The 25788-nt window shown below is 43.3% G+C and overlaps 1 protein-coding gene across 1 annotated transcript in view; it reads left to right on the forward strand.

Moving 5' to 3' along the window:
* Positions 1-25547, forward strand: part of LOC110524482 (copine-8-like) — a 73541-nt gene extending 47994 nt beyond the window's left edge. The window contains exons 7-20 of the mRNA XM_021604185.2: positions 4819-4882; positions 5204-5307; positions 7203-7307; positions 13635-13676; positions 14017-14092; positions 14652-14708; positions 15922-15983; positions 16501-16547; positions 16807-16988; positions 18110-18237; positions 22133-22235; positions 23441-23498; positions 24446-24519; positions 24857-25547. Of these exons, the coding sequence (XP_021459860.1) occupies positions 4819-4882; positions 5204-5307; positions 7203-7307; positions 13635-13676; positions 14017-14092; positions 14652-14708; positions 15922-15983; positions 16501-16547; positions 16807-16988; positions 18110-18237; positions 22133-22235; positions 23441-23498; positions 24446-24519; positions 24857-25063 (1309 nt within the window). The 3' untranslated portion in view covers positions 25064-25547. The remainder of the gene's footprint in view (positions 1-4818; positions 4883-5203; positions 5308-7202; positions 7308-13634; positions 13677-14016; positions 14093-14651; positions 14709-15921; positions 15984-16500; positions 16548-16806; positions 16989-18109; positions 18238-22132; positions 22236-23440; positions 23499-24445; positions 24520-24856) is intronic.
* The last annotated feature ends 241 nt before the right edge of the window (positions 25548-25788 follow it).

A 25788-nucleotide genomic window follows, 5' to 3' on the forward strand; every position in this document is an offset into this window, starting at 1 on the left:
GGGTATGACGCTACAAGCTCTGCACACCTGTATTTGGGAAGTTTCTTCCATTCTTCTCTGCAGATCCTCTTAATCTCTGTCAGATTGGATGGGGAGCATTACTGCACAGCTATTTTCAGGTCTCTCCATAGATGTTCGATCGGGTTCAAGTCTGGGCTCTGGCTGGGCAACTCAAGGACATTCAGAGACTTCTCCCGAAGCCACTCCTGCTTTAACTTGGCTGTGTGCTTATAGTCATTGTGCTGTTGGCTCTCTCTGTACTTTGCTCCGTTCATCTTTGCCTCGAAACTGACTAACCTCCCAGTCCCTGCCGCTGAAAAACATCCCCACAGCAGGATGCTGCCACCACCATGTTTCACCGTAGGCATGGTGCCAGATTTCCTCCGGATGTGACGCTTGGCATTCAGGCCAAAGAGTTCAATCTTGGTTTCATCAGACCAGAGAATATTGTTTCTCATGGTCTATGAGTGTCTTTAGGTGCCTTTTGACAAACTCCAAGTGGGCTGTCATGTACCTTTTACTGAGGTGTGGCTTCCATCTGGGCAATCTACCATAAAGGCCTGATTGGTGGAGTGCTGCAGACATGGTTGTTCTTCTGGACGGTTCTCCCATCTCCACAGAGGAACTCAAGAGCTCTGTCAGAGAGACCATCGCGTTCTTGATCCCTGACCAAGGCCCTTCTACCTCGATTGCTCAGTTTTCTGAAGAGTCTTGGTGGTTCCAAACTTCTTCCATTTAAGAATGATGGAGGCCACTGTGGTCACTTTGGTACCCTTCCTCAGATCTGTGCCTTGACACAATCCTGTCTCTGAGCTCTACGGACAAATCCTTTGACCTCATGGCTTGGTCTGACATGCACTGTCAACTGTGGGACCTTATATAGACAGGTGTGTGTATTTCCAAATCATGTCCAATCAATTGAATTTACGTAACAAAATGTGGTCTGAATACTTTCGAAATACAAATAGAACGTAAGAATCCACTTAGATAATGACAGTTCTCTTTCTCATCCAGAAATGATTTTATACACTGTATGGGATGCCAACAGTGTTGTTGTTGCCAGCTGCTGTTTTTTACACAATGGGATAAGAAGGGGCTTCACTTGCATAATGTTTCAGCATGTTTAAAAAATAACAAAGATGATTACACATTCTCAAGTGAATTATTATCAAGTTAGAAATACACATGCGTTCATTTGGGAGCCATGTCGCTATGTTAATCTGTGTCATTTTGAGGCATGATTTATCAAGGAGCCAGGAGTCTTATTGGAGATTCCTCAAATTGACTAGAGTTGAAATTGAACTGGAACTACAAATGAACATTAGCATCTAACTTTTACATTGAAGATAACTTAAATGTTGATTAATATGCACTGTCACTGTCAACTAAATGTGATGAATAGTTTCAAACTGGGAAGTCTTACACAAATTGGAAGTGCAAATTTGTACATTATTTTTTAATAAAAGCATATGGCCGCTCTGGAAAAAAAGGCTACTATGGCCTGTGCTGTGCTCTACAAATATACATGCTTTATCTTCAGTGATGTATTCCAGTATAATGTCAAATACTGTACAATATGGCCTGGTATTTTGAAACAGATTTGTTAGTGTTAGGAGCCCCTCTGTCACCTCCACTAATGGTTCCTCAGGGGGGTTTAAGTGCAAAGAGAAAAATACCTGCGTCCCAGATGGCACCCTATTCCCTTTAGAGTGCACTCCTTTTGACCTGGGCCGGTAGGGGTCTAGTGCACTACATAATGAATAGGGTGCTATTTGAATGTCCATTTATTTTCTTCCTGAGGCACTGAGAGCAGGGTGTGTTCTTCATGTGTGAACCGTAAGGGGTGGCCCTCACTCCACTGTGTGTGTGTGTGTGTGTGTGTGTGTGTGTGTGTGTGTGTGTGTGTGTGTGTGTGTGTGTGTTTGCCTGAGATGATTGTTTGTGTGTGTGCATGCGTGCCTGCCTGCCTGCGGGTGTCTGACTGAGTGTGTGACTGTTTGTGTGTGTCTGTGTGTATGCACGTGTGTGCATGTGGCAAATGTATATACAGAATGAATCAATGGGTTGTCGCAGCTGAATGGGTTGGCAGAAGAATGACACAAGACGATGATATAAGAATGTGCCGCTGTTGTTGAGTTATATAATCATCTCAGGCTACACTTAGTGTGTGTGTGCGTGCGTGCGTGCGTGCAGCCGGTCCTCTGTATCTTAAAGTGGCACCTCTATTTACATAGAGACGGCCGAGTCAGAAGCGTGGCACTTGTGTTCAGTGGAGTGGAGGAAGATTTTACAAATAAAGAGCAGAGCAAAGGAGGAGCATATGTACAGAAGTAAACAATGCTGGCTGTAGACAGATGCTCTTAGGAGGCACACCACAAACAGGCATTGAGATAATAATTTTTTAATTTATCCTGATGATAATAATGACTGCCATGAACTTGTCACGCAGTATTTATTATACTATTACACATGACCGGTATACCCCTTTTTACATTGTCCTGTGATACCCACCCTACTGTGCTGGTCCAGATATTTTCTTTTCACTTAAAAATGGGAAGTTGAGCCAAAAAAGTATAGATTGTCCCCGTTCTAGACTATAGGTGAGAACGTACAGTTATGACTAACTGTTCTCTGAAGGTGGGAAACAAGGTACAACACAACTATGGGGAGTTTTTGCACTACTGAAGAACATTTGAACCAATCCTGACAAGGCCAATGAACAGTGTGCCTCACCGGAAGCCACAGGTGATAATCCCGAGGCACAGATAAGTTTGTTCCATTCAGTAACGCCCGCTGTTCATCGAGCCCAGAACTGGGCGGTGCGGGGCCGAACAGGTGATGTACCTCATTTCCCTCCTACAGGGAACATTAGTTATAGCCATAACTATACATTCCATTTCAGTCGGTCAACTCCGTACAACACAGCTATAGGGATATGAACTCACACCCCATGCCAACCCTAGCGTACACCAAATGAAATGCCCCAAGACAGACCACCCAGAGTTCCAACCTGACAGGAAAGCCTGTTGGACCCAGGTATTGTGCAATCTGTGCGCTGCCTAATGACTCTCTCCCGTCCCAGATGTAAGCATACTGTGGGCTACACTGGGGCAGTGACATGGTGCAGCTGCAGAACTTACATATGCTAAACAGGAGAGCTACACGCTCAATTCCAAAATGGGAGGCAGGAATCACCAATGGCAGTACACTAGCTAGCTCGCCTTGACGAGTCAGCTACCCTGTGGGTAGCACGCTATGCAGCTCTGTTTAGCTAGCCTGATCCCGTCCACATAAGAACTGATCATCGACCATCTTTGGGACGAGAGGTAAACGTGTTTAATCGAGGCGGGTACAGGCGGCCTGGCATGCCCACCGACCGTTCTCTCCCTTCAAGTCGCCTCCCTTAGCCGGTGATAGATCGCAAAGCAACCGGGTTGAGCTAGGGCGGCTTTCGCGTGCCTCAGCCCAGGGAGACAAGATATTTAATCCGACCAAAGCCCCAAATCATCCTTGGGTCACGTAACTCATACCCAGCCCGAGGTACGTGCACCTGTGAAAGGAAGCCATAAGAATTCCACACGTTCCCCAAAGGAGCTGCGTGCAAGCCAGTGTTACTGTCACCGTCCCGCACACAAGCTGACCCAAGCGGGGGGCAGATGGAGCATGCACCGCGTCGAGACAGACGACAAAACGTGAGTATCTTTTTTATCTATTTAGACAAGGTCTTGAACCCGAGCACGGCTTGTTAGCTTTCGTTGTTTTGGTTACTTTACTCGGCCAATTAGCCAGGCTAAACACGCAGAAGATTAACTAACAGATTCAGCAGGAAAATCACGAAACCAGTTACCAAGCTTTTAACACGCAATGTCCAGAAGGATGAGCACGTCCGTTAAGTGTGAGTGGTAAGTTGAAGTAAACACTTGTATTTCGCGTTCCCCATGTTCATTATTTTTAAAGAATACGTGAAATTGTTCTGCTCAGCTCGAGATGAAGCGCAGAAGAATGGAAGAAATGAATTCGTGCCTTGGGTTTATCACCCTTGGAAGGCCGGACTTCCGGTGAGGCACGGTGTTCATTGGCCTTCTCAGGTGTGATTCTAACGTTCTTCAGTAGAGGGCGTTAGCGTATGAACTCCCCATAGCTGTGTTGTAACGATTTGACTGACTGAAAGGGAACCATATCTACTATGTAGATAATTTAATGGAAGGACTCGTATGAACTGCAGAGTTAGTTCAATGCCATTCGTGTTCTTTATCCAGTCTTCACTTTCCTATACCCTCTCTCTCTTTTACCCCCCCACCTCCCCTCCAGTGCCAAGGTTTTGTGCTCACTGCTCACCCAGTCAGTCCATTTCAGTGAGTGCTTCTCTCGCTGGGCCTCCGAGAGCCCCGGTTGCATTTCAAAGACTCACTTCAATTTGCCATCTATTTTCCTCCATGCATGTTATTGCATAATTCCAGCAACATTATATAGCTCTATTTAGCCAAATGAAAAACAATGTTGCTCTCTCTCTCTCCAGTCTAAATCAAGCCTTGGGGTTCTGGCATTCATGTGTCTATTTTTACTTGGTCAATTTCTTTCTGTCGTCATTCTGCACAAAACGCTAGGCCTCATCTTTGTCAAGGAAGGTATTGACGATGCTCGACGGACAAGTCGTCATTGTAAATAAGAATGTGTTCTTAATTGACTTACCTGTATAAATAAAGGTGTCCTAAAATAAAACACAAAAATGGACTGAGAGCCATGAACAACGCACAAATGTACAGTAAACGCTGCCAGAAGTGATGATTCTAGTCTCTCTCTTTTGTGGTTTAACAGTGGGATTCCAGGGAAGAAGTGTGGTACCATCAAAGTGAGAGCAGAGGAGCTGAGCAATTGCAGGGTGAGTGGTTTTTGTGTGTAAAAAAGTGTTCCATTTTTAATGAACAGTCATCATGAAAATGGAACAGCTTTAGCATTTTCAACCGTGACTTTTCAGTCATACATATACCACACACCCTACATGGGAGCACAACAATGACTCGTTGCCTTTTTTCCTACAAATAATCCACCAAATACTAAGGGACTCGGTCAATCAAAACAGGTCATGAAATGTAAAATAATTAGAAGGGGGGGGGGAGCAAACAGAGAAAAATGACTATTTTTCCAGGCTGTGGTTTTCATTGTCTGTCTGTTCCATCTATCGGTAACCTGTTCTCTCTAGGAGTCAGTGATGCTGCAATTCTGTGGGAACAAGTTGGACAAGAAAGACTTCTTTGGGAAATCGGATCCTTTTCTGGTCTTCTACCGCAGTAACGAAGACGGATCGTAAGTCATCACAACAAGCGTTGATTTATTATTACATACAAAATCGAATGAAAACTTGATTCATTCACAACCACTAATCATGTTTGTTTGCATACTGTATACTGTACTATGTGATGGGTGGCAGGTAGCCTATCGGGTAAGAGCATTGGGCCACTAACCGAAAGGTCACTTGTTCAAATCCCCATGCTGGCAAGATGGAAAAATCTGCCATTGAGCAACAGCAACTGACTGCTCCCTGGGTGCCGATGACGTGGTCATCGATTTAAGGCAGCCCCCCACAACTATGATTCAGAGGGGTTGAGTTAAATGCGAAAGACACATTTCAGTTGAAAGCATTCAAACAGGCAAAGCGTAAATACAGCACTAAGATTGAATCCTACTACACCAGCTCTGACCCTCGTCGGATGTGGCAGGGCTTGCAAACTATTACGGACTACAAAAGGAAACCCAGCCGCAAGCTGCCCAGTGACACAAGCCAACCAGACAAGCTAAATGACTTCTATGAGCGCTTCAAGGCAAGCAACACTGAAACATGCATGAGAGCAGCAACTGTTCTGGATGACTGTGTGATCACGCTCGCCGTAGCCGATCTGAGTAAGACCTTTAACCTTTTTGGGATAGGGGGCAGCATTTTCACTTTTGGATGAATAGCGTGCCCAGAGTGAACTGCCTCCTACTCTGTCCCAGATGTTAATATATGCATATTATTGTTAGTATTGGATAGAAAACACCAGGAAGTGGGAAATCCAACCAGGAAGTGGGAAATCTGAGGTTTGTAGTTTTTCAATTCAGCCCCCATTGAAGATACAGGGTGATATTAGTAATGTTTCACTTCCCAAGGCTTCCACTAGATGTCAACAGTATTTAGAACCTGTTTTGAGGATTCTACCCTAAAGGAGGGGCTCATAAGAGATATTTGAGTGAGTGGTCTGGCAGACACAGTGGATAATAGGTCTGTAGCTTCCCTACGGAACAGCAAGAGTCGTCTCCCGTCTGGACTTCTGCATCTCTCTGTTGGCTGGGCCTCCCGCTTGTGCCCTCAAACACCTGCAACTTATCCAGAACGCCGCAGCCCGCCTGGTGTTCAACCTTCCCATGTTCTCCAATGTCACGCTGCTCCTATGCACCCTCCACTGGCTTCCAGTCGAAGCTCGCATCCACTACAAGACCAAGGTGCTTGCCTACATAGAGCACGAGGAGCTTCCCCTCCCTACCTTCAGGCTTTGCTTAAACCCTACAACCCGAGCACTCCGTTCTGCCACCTCAGGTCTCTTGGCCCTCCCACCCCTAAGGGAGGGCAGCTCAGCCCAGTCCAAGCTCTTCTCTGTCCTGGCACCCCAATAATGGAACCAGCTTCCCTCTTAATCTTGGACAGCAGAGTCCCTGCCCATCTTCCTGAAAACATCTGAAACCCCTACGTCTTCAAACATTGTCTTAAATAATCCTCCTCCTCAAACCCCCCCTCCCCGAACCAGCATTTGCACAGACAGTATAGGTGGTAAGGGATGAGTGGACGTGAAAGAAAGGATGAGAGGAGAAATTAATAAAATGAAAGGAAAGGAAAATAAAGGGTGAGCCTGAGTTAAACATACATTGGCTTTGCCCAGCAGATGTTTTTATGCGAGCTGACTCTCATATCTTGCACTCAACACATTTGGCTTTTGTGCAGCTGGATATTTACTGAAGCAGTTTAAATGGCTAGCTTCGGGGCACAACAGCAGCATGATCTCCCTGACCACATGGCCACACTGTATCCTGTATAAGAACATGAAGCTGCTGCTGCTGCTGTTGTTTTGACTTCTATACAGCAAAAAAAAATTATAATAATAAGTAGGAGTTAAAAACAACAACAATGTTGTCTTGAAAGGGTCCTGACAGCCATTGTGTGTTTCTAGATTTACTATCTGCCATAAGACCGAGGTGGTGAAGAACACTCTGGACCCAGTGTGGCAGGCCTTCAAGATCCCTGTCAAGGCCCTGTGCAACGGAGACTATGACAGGTAACTCATTCCTTAGACGCAAGTATCTGACAGATGCATAGATTCAACGCTTTGAAATAAAAAAGGAGAATGGCAGAGAGTCCCTTTGAAGTGACTTCCTCCTTCTACGCTACACCCCCCTTCAAGCTAATGAGCAGTCATTCTGACTGTAACATTCTAACAGTGTAATTCATACATTTCCTATATGCTGTCGCAACATTTTTTTATGTGGTTGTGTATGAAGGCCGTGGGTAACATTTTCAAATAACACTACCGTTTTCATTCATTTACAGTATGTTACTGTAGGCTATATGTAAAAAATATATATTTGTAGAGTGCCTTTGTTGCAACTATGAAACATAAAGCATATGTTTTGGAACACGGTAACAGTATCTTTTTATGACAACAAAATAAAATACTCCAACCACCAAGATGCATGGTCAAGACTCACAGTCAAATTAGGAAAGCATCAATAGCCTTAACATCATTATAAGGACCAAGTGGCCTTGATAAATTGTGAAACTCTATAATGGACATTAAAACCAGATAATGGGATAATTTGAAAATATATTGGGACACCTTACAATCATGAAGCAATATGCGCCTACACATGCAGACCGTACTTGCAACAGAGGTCCAACGAGGAAAAAACTTAGCATCTGTTGACCTAACATGATGAGTGATGAACATTTACTTCTCCGGTCCCCTCCTCCGCTAAAGCTGTCAAATCCTCCCACGTTTCTAGTTTGAATTTGTTTTTCATATTGGCGGGATGGCTAGCAACAAACTAGCTAGCTTCTAGCCTAGTGTTTGATATGCAATCGATCTCGTAATTAAAACCTGTTGGTACTAGGGGGCAGTATTTTCATTTTTGTCAGGACAAGATGCTAGAATATGCATATAATTGACAGCTTTGGATAGAAAACACTCTAACGTTTCCAAAACTGTAAAGATATTGTCTGTGAGTATAACAGAACTGAAGTTGCAGGCGAAAGCCTGAGAAAAATCCAATCCGGAAGTGCCCCAGGTTTTGAAAGCGCTGCGTTCCAATGAGTCCCTATTCAGCTGTGAATGTGCCATCAACGAGCTTACGCTTTCTATGTATTCCCCAAGGTGTCTACAGCATTGTGACATAGTTTTACGCATTTCTGTTGAAGAATAGCCGTAGGCGGCCACATTGCGTAAGTGGTCACATGGTGGCTCCGAGAGAAATTAGGTAGCCATTACTCCAATCGGTCCTACTGAAAAACGAATTGTCCCGACGGATATATTATCGAATAGATATTAGAAAAACACCTTGAGGATTGATTATAAACAACGTTTGCCATGTTTCTGTCGATATTATGGAGCTAATTTGGAATTTCGGGGGTTTTGGTGACCACAATTTCCTGGCGATTTCTTAGCCAAACGTGAAGAACAAACAGAGCTATTTCGCCTACAAAAATAATCTTTTGGGAAAAAATGAACTTTGGATATCTACCTGGGAGTCTCGTGAGTGAAAACATCCGAAGTTCATCAAAGGTAAACGATTTAATTTGATTGCTTTTCTGATTTCAGTGACAAGGTTGCCTGCTGCTAGCAAGGCATAATGCTATGCTAGGCTATCGATAAACTATTTTGAAAATCTGAGATGACAGGGTGATTAACAAAAGGCTAAGCTGTGTCTCAATATATTTCATTTGTGATTTTCATGAATAGGAATATTTTCTAGGGATATTTATGTCCGTTGCGTTATGCTAATTAGTTTCAGGCGATGATTACGCTCCCGCATGCGGGTTTGGGAGTTACAAAATTAACAGTCAGTGTTGACGAGTGTCCTGACGAGAAGGCAAACTTTTCTAGCTATGCCAGGCAAAATCGGGCATTATCAGCTCATTGTTAAGAATACATCCAAATGAATGTCAATAGAAAACAGCTACCTTGCTGTTATTCTAGCTGCAGCGGTTGTGGCTGTGTTAGCCTTAGCTAGCTAGCAAGCAAGGGATAAGAGCGTCGCCAGCGAGCATGGCAATGGAAAATAAAGAACAAACGACTGTGTCAGTAAATATAGAAATAATCGAGCAAACAACGGATTAGAAAGTATGAATTTGACAGCATAACAATTTTTTTTATTTCTGCTGGTAAATGTGTGCTTTCATATTGTTTTCTTTGGCAACTGTGTTATAAGAGGAATAAATGCCTCCGTTCTGTACATTACCTTGGAAAGAGGAACTCCATAAAGGGACTTGGCAGCGATGTCCATTGCTTGTGTGCGTCTTCACACGATGGCGTCAGTTGGATTTCATTTAGCTAACAGTTGACAAAATGTTCATAACTTTCACTTGCTTGACAAAGTTAGACATACCTTCGTTTGGTTGTAGTGCGTAATAGTTTCTGGTCTTCACTTATTTGTGTCCCCATCACCTTGTCATTCTTCAGCACCATTGTGGAGCAGGCCTACAACGGCTGTGCAGGTGCCTTATTTTGCGCATAGGGAGGGAGCTCCGCTCTCACTTTGTTCATGGTGCCGGCCAGACTTTTTGTCTTTGCCAGCAACTTATTAGCCAATGACAGTTGAAGTGAAGAAATTGTCCATGATGACATTTCTCCCCTTGCGAACTTAAGGTTCCACAAGCCTCTTCATCACATTCTCCTACACCTGCTGCCTGAAGTGGATATTGTCCCATAGATAGAAAGCTGTTCAGCATGTACAATTACGCACGCTCTCACTGTGTAGCGTTCTCCAAGCAGGCCAGAGTAGACTGATAAGACTGCTTTGATTCGGTTGACGTCTTTGAGGAAAAGCTGTTATTATGGATACATTTCGTGTATGATTGTATGCAAACTTTCTGTGCAAATTTAACTTTCATCAAGGGCTTAGGTGATGTATAATTGGTTTCCTTTCTCTCGTTGTCAGTACTCGGTAACGGATGTGACAGTTAGACTCTTCATAACATGTCAGCATCACTGCAAAACACGATCGTGATAAAAAAATATATTCATGCCCTTCATACTGCTTCCGAAGGATTTTTATGTTCGCAAAAAAGGTAGAGGGCAATCTTTCTCTATTTCGGGTGTACTCACATTCTCATATGACCTGCAATCATGCGCTGCTCAGCTAACTGGAGCATTGCATGGGATCACATGACACAATAAAGGTCTTAAATTCGTCATCGTAATCAAGGTCTTAAAAATCCATAAACTTTCACCAGTCATGCTGAGTTTGTTTACTTCCTTGAGTAACTACGGGTACCCCCCCCCCCCCCCCCCCCCGGGACAACATTGGCCTTTATCCTTTATCTGTGTAGTCTGCCCTGTGCATGCTTGTGAACTGCAGCTGTCAAGCATGAGGTGATTTACAATCTGACAAGAGATGTCTACGAAAGTGTTAACCCTGTGCCACTGGTAGGTTATAATTCAAAAAAAATATTTTTTTTTTTACCATTTCAATAAACGAAAATTAAGAATTTGAACCCTTCGTAGGAGAGACATCAACCTAATGACACTCATTGTCTTAAAGTAATGATGGACTGTTGTTTATCTTTGCCTAGTTGAGCCGTTCTTACCATAATATGGACTTGGTCTTTTACCAAGTAGGGCTATCTTCTGTATACCACCCCTACAACTGATTGGCTCAAACGCATTAAGAAAGAAAGAAATTCCACAAATAAACGTTTAACAAGGCACACCTGTTAATTGAAATGCATTCCAGGTGACTACCTCATGAAGCTGGTTGAGAGAATGCCAAGAGTGTGTGAAGCTGTCATCAAGGCAAAGGGTGGCTTCTTTGAACAATCTCAAATATAAAATAGATATTTTTTGGGTTACTACATGATTCCATATGTGTTATTTCATAGTAGTTTTGATGTCTTCGGTATTATTCTACAATGTAGAAAACCGTAACAATAAAGAAAAACCCTTGAATGAGTTGGTGTGTCCAAACTTTTGACTGGTACTGTAGTATGAGTGTTGATGAAGGGGAGGAGACAGATTAAAGAAGGATGTTTAAGCCTTGAAACAATTGAGGCATGCATTGTGTATGTGTGCCATTCAGAGGGTGAATGGGCAAGACAGAAAATCAGAAGTGCCTTTTGATTGGGATGGTTGTTGGTTGATGGTTGTAGGTGCCAGGCGCACCGGTTTGTGTCAAGAACTGCAACGCTGCTGGGTTTTTCACACTCAACAGTTTCACGTGTGTATCAGGAATGATCCACCAACCAAGAAACATCCAGCCAACTTGACACAACTGTGGGAGGCATTGGTGTCAACATGGGCCAGCATCCCTGTGGGAACGCTTCCGACACCTTGTGGAGTCCATGCCCCGACTAATTGAGGCTGTTCTGAGGGCAATTAGGAAGGTTTTCCTAATGTTTGGTATGCTCAGTGTATATACATGCAGTTTTTGGGTCCGGTAACTTATAAAGACTGACTGATGCTGGTGAAATGCAATTCTTGAGGAGAAACGACCACACAGAATGTGTGTACATCGTGCCAGCCAAGGATGACAAGGCTTGGGTGGCTGCAGGTCCATTTGTCCAGTCCATGTCATTTTTTGGACAAATGGGAGGAAGTACCATTTCATAGAGCCTGCATTTGGCAGACTGAAGGATGTGAGATTAATACAAAGCATGAGCTTATAAAAAAAAAACTTTGAATGCAGTTTCAGTTTTGTATATTTATTCTATTACTCGGTAGGTGATTATATCATATTTTAAATAAAAACGTGTCATTTAATGATCTAGAATGAAATGTGTCATCATTTGCTGTCTATCTTTTGGCACCCTGTCACATCCATAACGGAGAATGTCACATCCATAACGGAGAATGTCACATCCATAACTGAGAATGTCACATTCATAACACAATTTTTCTCTAGTGTTATTATGAATGTGTTTATATTTATGTAATTGTTGAGGAATGCAGCACTCTAATTTGCAATGAAAATAGAAACGAGAGGGCTTTGTGTTGGAGCCTATTTCTTCCTATTTAGGAAATAAGAGGTAGGCCTACCTGTTTGACAGACAAAATTAGGCTGCTATATCTATCGATTTGTCTGTGAATTCCTCCACCCACCATTCACACTTTAAATAGCTTACCTCCGTGTCAGTGAAGGACTGTTAAATTAAAACCAAGACGCAAATTGAGGTGGCATGAGAGGATATGCCAGAGGCCTACCTTTTATTAAGGAAAATGTCAACAAAAAAACACAGCCCTACCCTTTGTTATGATGTTGAAGAAAATTAAACTGATCTGATTATATAAAGGGATCTATAATTGCGCTTTGGTCCGTGATGCTTTATGCTATAAACAATCGTCAAAATACCCAGGAAAGACTCTGATGCATATGGGAATATCCTTGTTTAGTTTCTTTGATATTCAGAGGTTGACTTTGCTTGGGAAGTAATCTCACTCTGTCACTATCAATTAAGCTATTCATTTTCTGTACAATAGAATATGTTTAAATACAGACATGCTTTAGAGAGAAAAAAAGTGACTTTCTCGTTGGGTTAAGCCACGAAGAAGAGTAGCCATCAGTTAATGCTTACATTTTTCTGCGTCAGTAGGCCGACTCTGTCTGGGGTGGAAATGGACTGTTTTTTTTACAAACAATGCACACAGATTTGGCATTGGAGAAATATGATAAAAATGAACACGCAGGCTTATCTCTTTGTGCTCGTCTTAGTTTGTAATTTCGGTAATTTGTTTGGTCTTAAAATAAAGATTCCTCTAATATGTAAAATTACGAAGAATTGTATGAAATGTTTATAAAAGGCTTTTTTTTCTTCTCAGATCTGCTAATACGTTGATACGATGATAGATTCATGTAATGCTTTTACTATAAAGGAGTTCTCTCTACTCTTGTCCACGGTGGTCTGCAAACCTACAACCTTCTGACCCTCAGCCCTGTGCGCTTTAAAAGTTCCTGCGATGCTATGTAACGCTTAGAAGACGAAGAACAGTTTCTAAAACTGCATTTAAGTCTCTGGTCTGTCCAAGAAGTGAGGGTAATCGGTAGACATGTTATCTGTTATCCACTTTGTTTGAATTATTATAGGGAAGGTCCAGTTTCCCAAGCTTTCAGGGGGGGTTTAGTTAAAATATATTTTCCTGAAGGGAAGGCCACCCATTTTCATTTCAGAGAGGTCCAATTTTCTCTATGTAACCCTTAATGTTCATTCCCTTTAGTACATTGAATCCCAAAAGCAGACACCTTTCTGAGAGCACACCCTCTTAGAGCCAGACCATCCTCTTTCACAGATGAGCACCTCTCTTTTAAGCAGCAGAGATTTTCAATCAGACACACTAATTCGTTTTTCAAATGGGGTTTCTATCTCTCTCTTTCTCTTTCTCTCGCTCTCTCTCCTTCAGGAGCATAAAAGTGGAGGTGTATGATTGGGACCGAGATGGAGGGTGGGTACTGTCTCAGAAACATACGCACGCACCCACTTCACTTATTATCTGCACTTCTGCTATAGTAATTGCCCCAGGGGCAACCACATGAATAGTCTGCACTCAGAAATATTGCTTATGTATGTCATGACACAATGTAGGTTATTGTTAGATGACTGCAAACAAACTTTATGCTTTTGTGTCACCCTGTGATGGAGTTTGTAACAATGTACCGATTTTTGCAACAAAGGCATTTTGAAAAGTCATGTTTAAACCATTGGATCTGTTCCTGGAAAGGCGATCCCAGCTGGAGAGAAATCCCAGCAGGTGTGTGAGGCACTGTGTGTGTTTACTCTTCCAGCCATGACTTCATTGGGGAATTCAATACCAGCTACAGAGAGATGTCAAGAGGCCAGTCACAGTTTCACAGCTACGAGGTGAGACATGTTGTAGCAGGTGTACATACGCACACATTCACACACGTTAACGCACACCCCCACAAGGGTGTGTTTACCCAAATATTGAGCCTTCCAGGGTGGTATTGCAGAGTCTAGGAGAGGGGTGTCATACATCTGGACCGCGAGGGGGTCCAATCAGGCATGCGGGTGGTTTTAGTAAAATACAGACTCATACTTTAAAATGACTACAACCAAATTGAAACTGTGTCGAAATGTGTAGAAACTGTCCAACTCGCTAAAAATCCCCAAGATGAAAGCTCGACAGTCAGGGAGCATTGAACATTCCCAAAACGGTGGATAGAGGACTTTGTTTGTGTGCAAATCTTGACGGTGAGGAAATATAACCATTTTCAGTGCACCCTCTGGACCTTATTGAAGACCAAATGTGGCCACCAGGGCAAAAATGGTTTGACAAAATTTGATTGATGAAAAAAAAAAAAACATTTTAAGTCCGGCTTTCAGTTGCCTTGGCTTTGTGTTCAACTCAAGATCAACGAGACACAACAAAGTGAACCAAGCCATGCTCTGTTCTCTGCAGGTGGTCAATCCAAAGAAGAAAGGCAAGAAGAAGAAGAAATACCTCAACTCGGGAACAGTGAGTCCATACCCTGTAATACTCTTTGACTTGAAAAGGCCACCTATCTTTCAACCCTAGCTGTGTCTTAGTGGGATTGTATGCCTGTGTCTCAAATGGCACCATATTCCCTACAGCCCTCTGGGCTCTCGTCAAAGTAGTGCACTTATACAGGGAGTAGGATTCCACTTGCGATGCATACTATGGATGTAATTCTGCACTTATTTTTTGCATGTTCATAGCTCAAAGGCGTCACAGTTGAATTAGTAGCTTAGTACTCTACTGTATGTGTTTTAGCCAAGTCTTCTATTGTTGTCGTGCCATATTTAAATAAGGTGTTATAATTATGATACTACTGTATTTCCACTGAAATCCTGATGTGCAGCATGGCCCTCACAAACTTCTACAGATGCACCAGATGCATTCTGTCGGGCTGCAGCACCGCCTGGTACGGCAACTGCTCTGCCCTCAACCACATGGCTCTCCAGAGGGTGGTGCCGTCAGCCAAACACATCATGGGGGCTATGCCGCCTGCCCCCCAAGATATTTACAGCACTTGCTGTCAGAGGAAGGCCAAGAAGATCTTAAGGATCTCAGCCACCGAGGCCACGGTCTGTCCACTCAGCTACCATCTAGCAGACAGAGACGGTACAGGCGCATCCGAGCCGGGATCGAGAGACTGAAAAACAGCTTCTATTACCAGGCCATCAGACTGTTGAACAGCCATCACTAGCCGGCTACCTGCCCAGTACTCAGCCCTGCACGTTGAGACTAACACCCAATGTATATATGAATGCTGGTCACCTCATATTCTGTTTATATACTGTTGTTTACTCACTGTGTATGTACAATATATACTGTATTCTCGACATAGCTCATCCTAATATACTGTACATACTACTGTACATGCTATTTTCTTTTCCAAATTATATACTATCAATACACACCACATTTATATTCTGGATTCTGACACATGCTCACTCTAATATATCTACGATTTGTATTTATTGATTTCTTGTTTAGATTATTTTTTTTTGATTTTGTGTATTTGTATTGTATTTGGGAGACATTCTACTGCAGCGTTTCGCAGCACCTGCTATAACACCTGAAGATCTGTGTACGTGACCAATACAATTGGATTTGATTTGTGTTTTAAAGGGATAGTTCACTTTTATAAAGTTTATCATCTTCAAACTCCAAAAAGTATCCTTGTAACCTCCAAACGTGTTGCCAGGTAACCCTTCTGTCCTGCCTGGTGGACATGGAGCTCACCTTCCTGGATTACATTAAAGGAGGGTACGTTCTCAAGTTGTCTTTTTTTTTATTCAAGTTTTATTTCAATAGGGACACATTGGATACGCCATCACTCTTTATCCTTATGTCTACAATCCCTAGATGAGCATTACATTTACAAGTGAATCATTTAGTACAGGCTTTCTATTGTATAATGCGCTTTCTGATTGTGTTGTTGCACCCATTCAACTTGGCTTGCTCGTTTTGCATTCCAAGCAGCTGTATGTGAGTGAGTACAGCAATAGGAATATGTGAATTTGACTGGAACGATTTCTACCGTAACCTTTTTATCGAGCGCTGGGCTCACTTACATCACTAGTGTGGTAATGGAAAGGAGGAACAAACTCATGGATGAGTGGATTACTAATCAGCCCATAGGCCTATATTCATGTTGCGGGAAACATCAGTTATAACCCCCTTGTCCATGAATTGAGTCTGTGAGATCACGTTGAGTCATGGTGTAATCAAATCTCGCATGAGTGATGTTTTAATATCTTCCTGGTTTTGTTTTGTGTTGTAGGACTCAGATTAGTTTCACAGTGGCAATTGATTTCACAGCATCAAATGGTGAGTAGCTTAGCTCTTGTCGGCCCTTGAGAACCCTCTTGCATGTGTGGCAGCAAGGCCTTCTTGACATCAACTTTGAATTGGCAACCATCTAGCTACAACACCGTACAAGTCTGTGTTACAAAACTGCTTCATATCATTCGAACTTGCCTTGGCTATGAATTTGAAAAAGTCTCTGACCCCTTGTCTTCTGATGTAGACCCTGAGGAGAGATGTAGCAGCTCTGAGCTCAGTTGTAATGTATTTTGTTGGATTTCAGGCAACCCCTCCCAGCCCACCTCTCTACACTACATGAGTCCGTACCAGCTGAATGCCTACGCCATGGCTCTGAGAGCTGTAGGGGAGATTATCCAGGACTACGACAGTGACAAGATGTTCCCTGCACTGGGCTTCGGAGCTAAACTGCCCCCGGACGGACGGGTCTCGCACGAGTTCGCTCTGGTGAGGAAACTGGAGACACCCTAGCCTAGCGGTTGAGAGCCCTTAACTGAAAAGTTGCTGGTTTGAATCGCCGGGCCTACTAGGTGAAACCCTAATATTTCCTGTAAATCGCTCTGGATAAGAGCGTCTGCTAAATGACCAAAGTGTAAACGTGATCTCCCTCCATCCCTCGTCCTTTTAACCTGCCAGTCTCCCGACCGTCCTGGTTCTGGACCGCTGGTCCGAATTCAGAGGACAGGCTCATTCTTATGGCTGGAATGGAAAGGTATCAAAGACATGGTGCCCATTCCACTCCAGACATTACAACGAGCCCATCCTCTGATTTAAAGTATCAGGCTTTGTTCATAAGTAGTACACTATATAGGGAATGGGGTGCCATTTGGAATGCATACACAGTCCTCTACCGTATAAATTCCTGTCCAGATGTGAAGCCCATGCAGCCCCGGGCGCCGGCAGCCATTCCAGCTGCTCAGTTGGGTAATGCTCAAGGAGAGTTCATCTAAGCATTAAGGATTTACTGAGTCAGCCTTTTAGCAAGGTGATACATGGGGGGAGATGGAGGGAGAGGAGACACTAGAGGGACAAGGAAGAAGAGATGGGGAGTATAGGACAGAGAAGGAGAGAAGGTTGGATAAAGTAGAAGAGGAAGAATAGAGGCAGAATTAACCCAAGTTCCATTTGCAAAGCAAAGAGTGGCTGTCTTCTCCATGCTCACGGGAGGCCAACCAAAGCAGCTAGGGTCAAGATGGCTTTCTCCCACTTCACTTTACTGGGAAACTCTATTATACAGGACACAACATAGTTTACATTATGCACATTGCATACAGTACAAGACAATTAGCACGAAAGCACGAAATGCATGTTAATCTCACCATAATTGCAAGGTGAAATCCAAGACTATATGGTGTTCTCCCAAAGTTGTTACTTGACACTACAGAGTTAAAAAGTGGTTTATGCATTTACTGATCTTGTATGTTCTGCTTGCTGTTTGGGGTATAGGTCAGGTTTTTGTAAAAACACTGAGATAACTGCTGTTATGCAATGTGTTTTTAAATAAATGTGATGAATTGATAACCAATTAATTAATTCCTACATTGTTTGTTCTTTGTGTGTCTGTGCAGAATGGGAACCCCCAGAATCCGTACTGCAGTGGGATAGAGGGGGTGATGGAGGCTTACTACCAAAGCCTTAAGTCTGTTCGACTCTATGGTCCCACACATTTCTCCCCTGTCATTAACCACGTGGCCAGGTAGGTCGCACACACACACACACTCATGCAGACACACATGCATACGCACGTACGCATGATTGCAGACAACAGACACACACACACACACACACACACAAACACTTGCACACATACACACATGCATACATACATATGCATATGCGCACACAGACAACACACACACACACACACAGACAACACACAGACACACACACCAATACACTCAGAACCACCCGCCATGTATTTGTATATTTATTAAGGATCCCCATTAGCTCCTGCCAAGGCAGCAGTTACTCTTCTTGGGGGCAAAACACATTAAGGCATTTACATCACACATAAAACAAAAGATAAAACAGTACATCATATAACATTATTACACCACTACATTATTACACCATTACACCACTGTGTGTGTGTGTGTGTGTGTGTGTGTGTGTGTGTGTCTTCACAGTTCCATAAGGTGTATTTTTATATGTTTTTTAAAAATCAGATGCTACTGCTTGCATCAGTTATCTGATGTGGAATAGAGTTCCATGTACTCATGGCTCTATGTAGTATTGTGCGCCTCCCATAGTCTGTTCTGGACTTGGGGATTGTGAAGAGACCTCTGGTGGCATGTCTTGTGGGGTATAGATTGGTGCCCAAGCTTTGTGTTAGCAGTTTAAACAGACAGCTCGGTGCATTCAGCTTGTCAACACTTCTTACAAAAACAAGTAGTGATGTCAATCTCTCCTCCACTTTGAGCCATGAGAGATTGACATGCATATTATTAATGTTAGCTCTTCATGTACATTCAAGGGCCAGCCATGCTGCCCTGTTCTGGGCCAATTGTAATTTGCCTAAGTCCCTCTTTGTGACACCTACCTGCACGACTGAAGAGTAGTCCAGGTGTGACCAAACTAGAGCCTGTAGGACCTGCCTCGATGATAGTGTTTTATTGTGGACATATTTCTCCCCATCTTAAATTCCTCATCAATCCACGGGGATTTAACAGTTTTTACTGTCTTTTTCTTAATTGGTGCATGCTTATTAGTAACTGGAGTAAGCAATTTCATAAATGTGTCAAGTGCAAACCACAGACCAGCAAATATTATTGTAATGTTATTACTTATTGAATGACCTCTTATACACTATATATTAGGCCCAGCCTTTGGAACTTTGGTTTTCCTAGATATGGCTACTATATTGTGATCACTACTTCCGATGGATTTGATACAGCTTTAAAGCAAATGTCTGCTGGATTAGTAAAGATGTGATTAATACATGTTCATGATTTAATTCCTGTGCTGTTTGTAACTACCCTGGTAGGTTGACTTATAAACCAAACCAGGTTGCAGGCACTGGTTACAGTTTATTTTTGTTGTTGTTGATGAAAGCCAGTCAAAATTGAAGTCTGTTGATATCACATACATTATCAAGCATTTCACACATTCATGAAAGTATTCGGACCCTTTTCCCACATTTTGTTACATTACAGGTTTCAAAAATGTACTAAATGTTGTTCCTCATCAATCTACAGTCGTGGCCAAAAGTTTTCAGAATGACACAAATATTAATTTTCACAAAGTTTGCTGCTTCAGTGTCTTTAGATATTTTTTGTCAGATGTTACTATGGAATACTGAAGTATAATTACAAGCATTTCATAGGCTTTTATTGACAATTACATGAAGTGGATGCAAAGAGTCAATATTTGCAGTGTTGACCCTTCGTTTTCAAGACTTCTGCAATCCGCCCTGGCATGCTGTCAATTAACTTCTGGGCCACATCCTGACTGATGGAGGCCCATTCTTGCATAGTCAATGCTTGGAGTTTGTCAGAATTTGTGGGGTTTTGTTTGTCCACCCGCCTCTTGAGGATTGACCACAAGTTCTCAATGGGATTAAGGTCTGAGGAGTTTCCTGGCCATGGACCCAAAATATCGATGTTTTGTTCCCCGAGCCACTCACAATGTTCCCCCATTAATTTTTTTTGTACCTTTCACTGTTGCCTTATGGCAAGGTGCTCCATCATGCTGGAAAAGGCATTGTTTGTCACCAAACTGTTCCTGGATGGTTGGGAGAAGTTGTTCTCGGAGGATGTGTTGGTACCATTCTTTATTGGGGTGGCAGGGTAGCCTAGTGGTTAGAGCATTGGACTAGTAACCGAAAGGTTGCAAGTTCAAATCCCTGAGCTGACAAGGTACAAAATCTACCATTCTGCCCCTGAACAGGCAGTTAACCCACTGTTCCTAGGCCGTCATTGAAAATAAGAATTTGTTCTTAACTGACTTGCCTAGTAAAATAAAGGTACAAAAAAAATTAATGGGGGAACATTGTGAGTGAGCCCACTCCCTTGGCTGAGAAGCAACCCCACACATGAATGGTCTCAGGATGCTTTACAGTTAGCATGACACAGGACTTGTCTTTTCCGGACAAGCTTTTTTCCGGATGCCCCAAACAATCGGAAAGGGTATTCACCAGAGAAAATGACTTTACCCCAGTCCTCAGTAGTCCTATCCCTGTACCTTTTGCAGAAATCAGTCTGTTTTTCCTGGAGAGAAGTGGCTTCTTTGCTGCCCTTCTTGACACCAGGCCATCCTCCAAAAGTCTTCGCCTCACTGTGCGTGCAGATGCACTCCCACCTGCCTGCTGCCATTTCTGAGCAAGCTCTGTACCGGTGGCGCCCCAATCCCGCAGCTGAATCAACTTTAGGAGCCAGTCCTGGCACTTCCTGGACTTTCTTGGGCGCCCTGAAGCCTTCTTCACAACAATTGAACCGCTCTCCTTGAAGTTCTTGATGATCTAATAAATGGTTGCATTAGGTGCAGTCTTACTGGCAGCAACATCCTTGCCTGTGAAGCCCTTTTTGTGCAAAGCAATGATGACGGCATGTGTTTCCTTGCAGGTAACCATGTTTGACAGATGTAGAACAATGATTCCAAGCACCACCCTCCTTTTGAAGCTTCCAGTCTGTTATTCAAACTCAATCAGCATGACAGAGTGATCTCCAGCATTGTCCTTGTCGACACTCACACCTGCGTTAACGAGAGAATCACTGACATGATGTCAGCTGGTCCTTTTGTGGCAGTTGTTCAAAGCTATTAATTCAGCGTTGCATACAGAGAGAATAGTTGTTAGTTTTGAAAACCAATAAGGCTTTGTACCATCGACCAGTAGACAGACACTATTGGAGAAGAAGAGAGCGTCGCCTTATCCACATGGTTGATTAATGGTCATTTTATCCAAACAGAAAACTGGACTTGGTGTCTCTCCGTAGAGTGCATTGTCCCTGTGCTGTACATGCTCTACTTGGTATTCACTATTGGGAAATCTTGCCCAGTCATCTATACACACACACACAAGATTGACTGTAACAAGCTTTCTCTTCCATCCCTCTTCGCCCCTCCAATCCCGTCTATTTCTCGGTGTGATCCGTCCGCCCACGTGGCCTAAGAATAGCTTCGCCGTTCATAGCTCATTTATCTTCTGTGTGACCAAAACACACTGAGGGAAATCATTTTCACACAAATAAGCGGCTCCAGTGTCAGACGAAACAGTAATTCTCCCAATACTTGTGGCTGTATTAATTTGTCACTCAGAGAGCGTGCAGTGTGTGCGTGTCTGTTGCATTGGCCCAAAAGCCCAAGACTTGGTAACAAGTCAATGGTAACATTATTAAACCGTGGGGAACACCCCCCAGGGTTATAGTCAAGATATGGGCCTCAACATCAGCCAAACAAATGACTAGAGTTACAGGCCTGAGAGCAGATTAGATGAATGAAAGAGCTAACACAAAATACGTTTCATAAATACATTTAATGGGTTGATTTATTGATTGCCCAGTGCATCTCATCCTGCTCTCCTCTCTCTTCTCCTCCCACCAACCTCTCTCTTTCTCCTCTCCTCTGCTCTCTCTCTTTCTCTCCCCCCACTCCAGGTATGCACAATCAGTCAAAGATGGCTCCCAGTACTTCATCCTCCTTATCATCTCGGACGGCGTCATCACCGACATGGCCCAGACCAAGGAGTCCATCGTAAACGTGCGTACATGTCAACGTTATTATCTCCCAACATTTACAGTATGCCACCAGACCTGTAAACATAGGAAAGGAGTCCTAGGACTTCAAATGTGTTTGAAACATGTCCATTGTAAACGTGTATCTTGGGACTGTCCTAGATATAGTTGGTTGGACCCAACGTTGATATTGTTATTGTTTATGGGACAGGGGTGTCAAACTCATTCCACGAGGGGCCAGGTGGCTGTGGGTTTTTGCTCCTCCCGTGTACTTGTTTGATGAATTAAGGTCACAAATTAGTAAGGAACTCCCCTCACCTGGTTGTCTAGGGATTAATTGAAAGGAATATCCGAAAAACCTGCAGACACTAGTCACTCGGTGGAATGAGTTTGACACACCTGATTTGGTGTGTTTTTCTGTCTCCGTTGTTAAATGCTGTTTTGGAATGCCCTGATTCCAAAATGGTGTTACATAGAAACAGAATCGCTACTCTGTGTTACACCAGTTTCCATGCATCCTTGTAAATGTGATTGCGGAGTAAGATATGAGAACATTGAGTGCCAAGCAACCCCCCAAAATAGATGTTCCTCATATCTCTGCCAATTTAATGTCCACCTAAATGGCAATAAAAAGTTATGAAACACAGTGATAACATCTATCATTCTCATTCCGCCTTTGGCGAATGGCAACCCACTCGACCCACAATGCAATAGGCATCCGCTGAGGGAGAGGATGGAAATAAGCTTCATTTATAAGCTGTCAGGCTGGCTGGGGTTTAGACACAAGTTGTACATACATGAAATTACAGGTGCTAATTTAGTAATTACTCCTACAAAGGTTTGACAGATTATTCTACTTTTTCACAAATAGTTAGTCCTATAAAGGCTCGGCAGAAGTTGAAAAACTTTGTCCGTCTTATGACAGTCGATCTCTAGTGTACCATTATATGAGAAGTAGGCAGGCTATTACAGTACTTAGTGTAAATGAATTGGGAGTATGTTAATTGGGAGTATTTCTCTGACAACCTGTGGCGATTTTAGATAACGATGGTTATTGACACTGGCGTTGAGAACAAACTTGTTTCCTCAGGCTCTCTTTTTTTGAAACATCTCTCTCGCTGTCTCCTCTCTATGATCTCTCTCTCTCTCTCTCTCTCTCTCTCTCTCTCTCTCTCGCTCTCTCTCTCTTCCCCCCTCGCTCTCTCTCTCTTCCCCCCTACACATCCAAAGGCAGCTACTTTGCCCATGTCAATTATAATTGTCGGAGTTGGACCAGCAGAATTTAATGGTAAGACAGGAATAATGAAATGTGGGTGGGTGCGTGTGTGTGTGCATGTGCTTGCGTGTGTGCGTACATACATATGTGTTTCTATGTGTATTCTCTAATCTCATCTCTGCGTTAAATCCATTATTACGCCCCTCACCCAGTTCTCCCTCTTCTGCTTCTCTCCTTCCACTCCCTCTCTTTTGGGCCCCTCACCCGGCTATCCATCTCTTCTCTTTTCCCTTTCTCTCTTGCTCTTTCCTTCCTCTCCCTCTCTCTCATTTGCTTCCCATCCGGCACTTTTGTTTATGTCTTTCTAAATGGCGATACTCATTTGTGATATTTTACAGTAATTTGTCCTAATTTTCATTCACCTTTTATTTCAGAACAGATCAAGTCCTCTCCTCTCCTAATATTGGAAAGAGATGTTTACAATTCATAAAACACTCCATAATAAACACGTTTCATTCCTTATGAGCAATTAGCCTCTAAAGTCAATGGGTATTAAACATTATCACGCTCATAAAGTCAATGTGCACCGTAGCATGATGTGCAGTGGCACAGGGAGGGACATGGTTGCTTTCCTTTACACGTATCCCAGCACGTACGTCACCACACCCGCATCACTCAGTCACCTAGCAGCGCGCAATGTTAACTTACAACCCAGGATTTCACCACTCTACACACACATTCTCTGTACTCAAACTACACGGCAGGCGAAGGAACACTGTCATCTTGTGTAGCGCGCTAGCTTGGCTCCCTGTTGTAATGTAGTGTGTGTGTGTGTGTGGTCAGTGCACACGGACAACAGTACAGTAGGTGTAGCCTACGATGTGTCGTGCTCCTTGGCTCTGACGATGTTGACATGTCAACGTTTGTTTTGTTCTGACGTGGGCATGGATGACCGATGTGCTTCTCTCTCTCTTTGTCCATCTCTCGGTGTGTCTCTCTCTCGCTTTCCTTCTCCTCAGAAATGATTGAGCTTGATGGAGATGAAGAGAGGATCTCATCCCAAGGGAGGTTCGCCGAGAGAGACATTGTTCAGGTATTATAGAGCTTCCTCTGTGCGTCTCTGCATGCCTATAGAATTCAAGCATATATGAAAGCAGACTTTCAGTGTCAATGGAAATAGGCTTACATTCTAGAATTAATCAATAGAATGTCATGTACACATATGTAATTGTCATTATCCCATAAATTCACTTGTATTCTTTATTTTTCCTCCTCTATACCGCCTCTGTATTCGTTATATTCCTCTCTATTCATGGTTGTCTTTTTCTAACGGAATTACTGTACTCGTTCCCTCCCTGTTCCCCCCCATTCCTTCTCCTCCTCACCTCCTCCGTCCTTTCTCTCTGCCCCCCTTCCTTTTCTCCATCCAGTTTGTTCCGTTCCGTGACTACATCGACCGCAGGGGGAACCACATTCTGAGTATGGCCCGTCTGGCCAAGGAGGTCCTGGCTGAGATCCCTGACCAGTTCCTCTCCTACATGAGAACCAGGTGCATCAAACCAGGCCTCTGCCCCCCTGCCTACAACCCTGCCCCCGCCGTGCACCCCCTCCTCACCCGACGGGTCAGCCGAATCTGAGGGGTAAGCCTCCTCCGGAGCCTCTTCCTTTCTTGCTTCTTCTTCCTCACTGGAGTTTGACAATGGCGGTCCGAAGAAGCCAACCGCCATTTCCACTCTCTTGTTGCACTTTTGTGAATTCTGACTTCCTCTCTGCAGAAAGGACAGCAAGGCATTTTGCTTCTATTTAAAGTGTCCCTCAGGAAGGACTTCCCATGAGATGTCAGAGGACACAGTTTACTGGTCTGACCCAGGAAGTGGGAGAGTGCCTAGAACTGACCAACCAGGAGCAGCATCCAATCTGTGAAGAACCATTCAGAAGTACATTTCTGTCTCTTATTTCTATGCCCTACTCTTCCTCTCAACCCCACTTTTGTCTCACCAACGGTCTCTTTCTAAATGTTTACAAAGTTAAGGATGAAGAGGAGGATTTGTACTTGTGGATATACAGTTGAAGTCGGAAGTTTACATACACTTAGGTTGGAGTCATTAAAACTCGTTTTTCAACCACTTGACAAATTTCTTGTCAACAAACTATAGTTTTGGCAAGTCGGTTAGGATATCTACTTTGTGTATGACACAAGTAGTTGTTCTAACAATTGTTTACAGACAGATTATTTCACTTAAAATTCACTGTATCACAATTCCAGTGGGTCAGAAGTTTACATACACTAAGTTGACTGTGCCTTTAAACAGCTTGGAAAATTCCGGAAAATTATGTCATGGCTTTAGAATCTTCTGACAGG

This window comes from Oncorhynchus mykiss, chromosome 1 (assembly GCF_013265735.2).
Source record: "Oncorhynchus mykiss isolate Arlee chromosome 1, USDA_OmykA_1.1, whole genome shotgun sequence".
Taxonomy (NCBI): domain Eukaryota; kingdom Metazoa; phylum Chordata; class Actinopteri; order Salmoniformes; family Salmonidae; genus Oncorhynchus; species Oncorhynchus mykiss.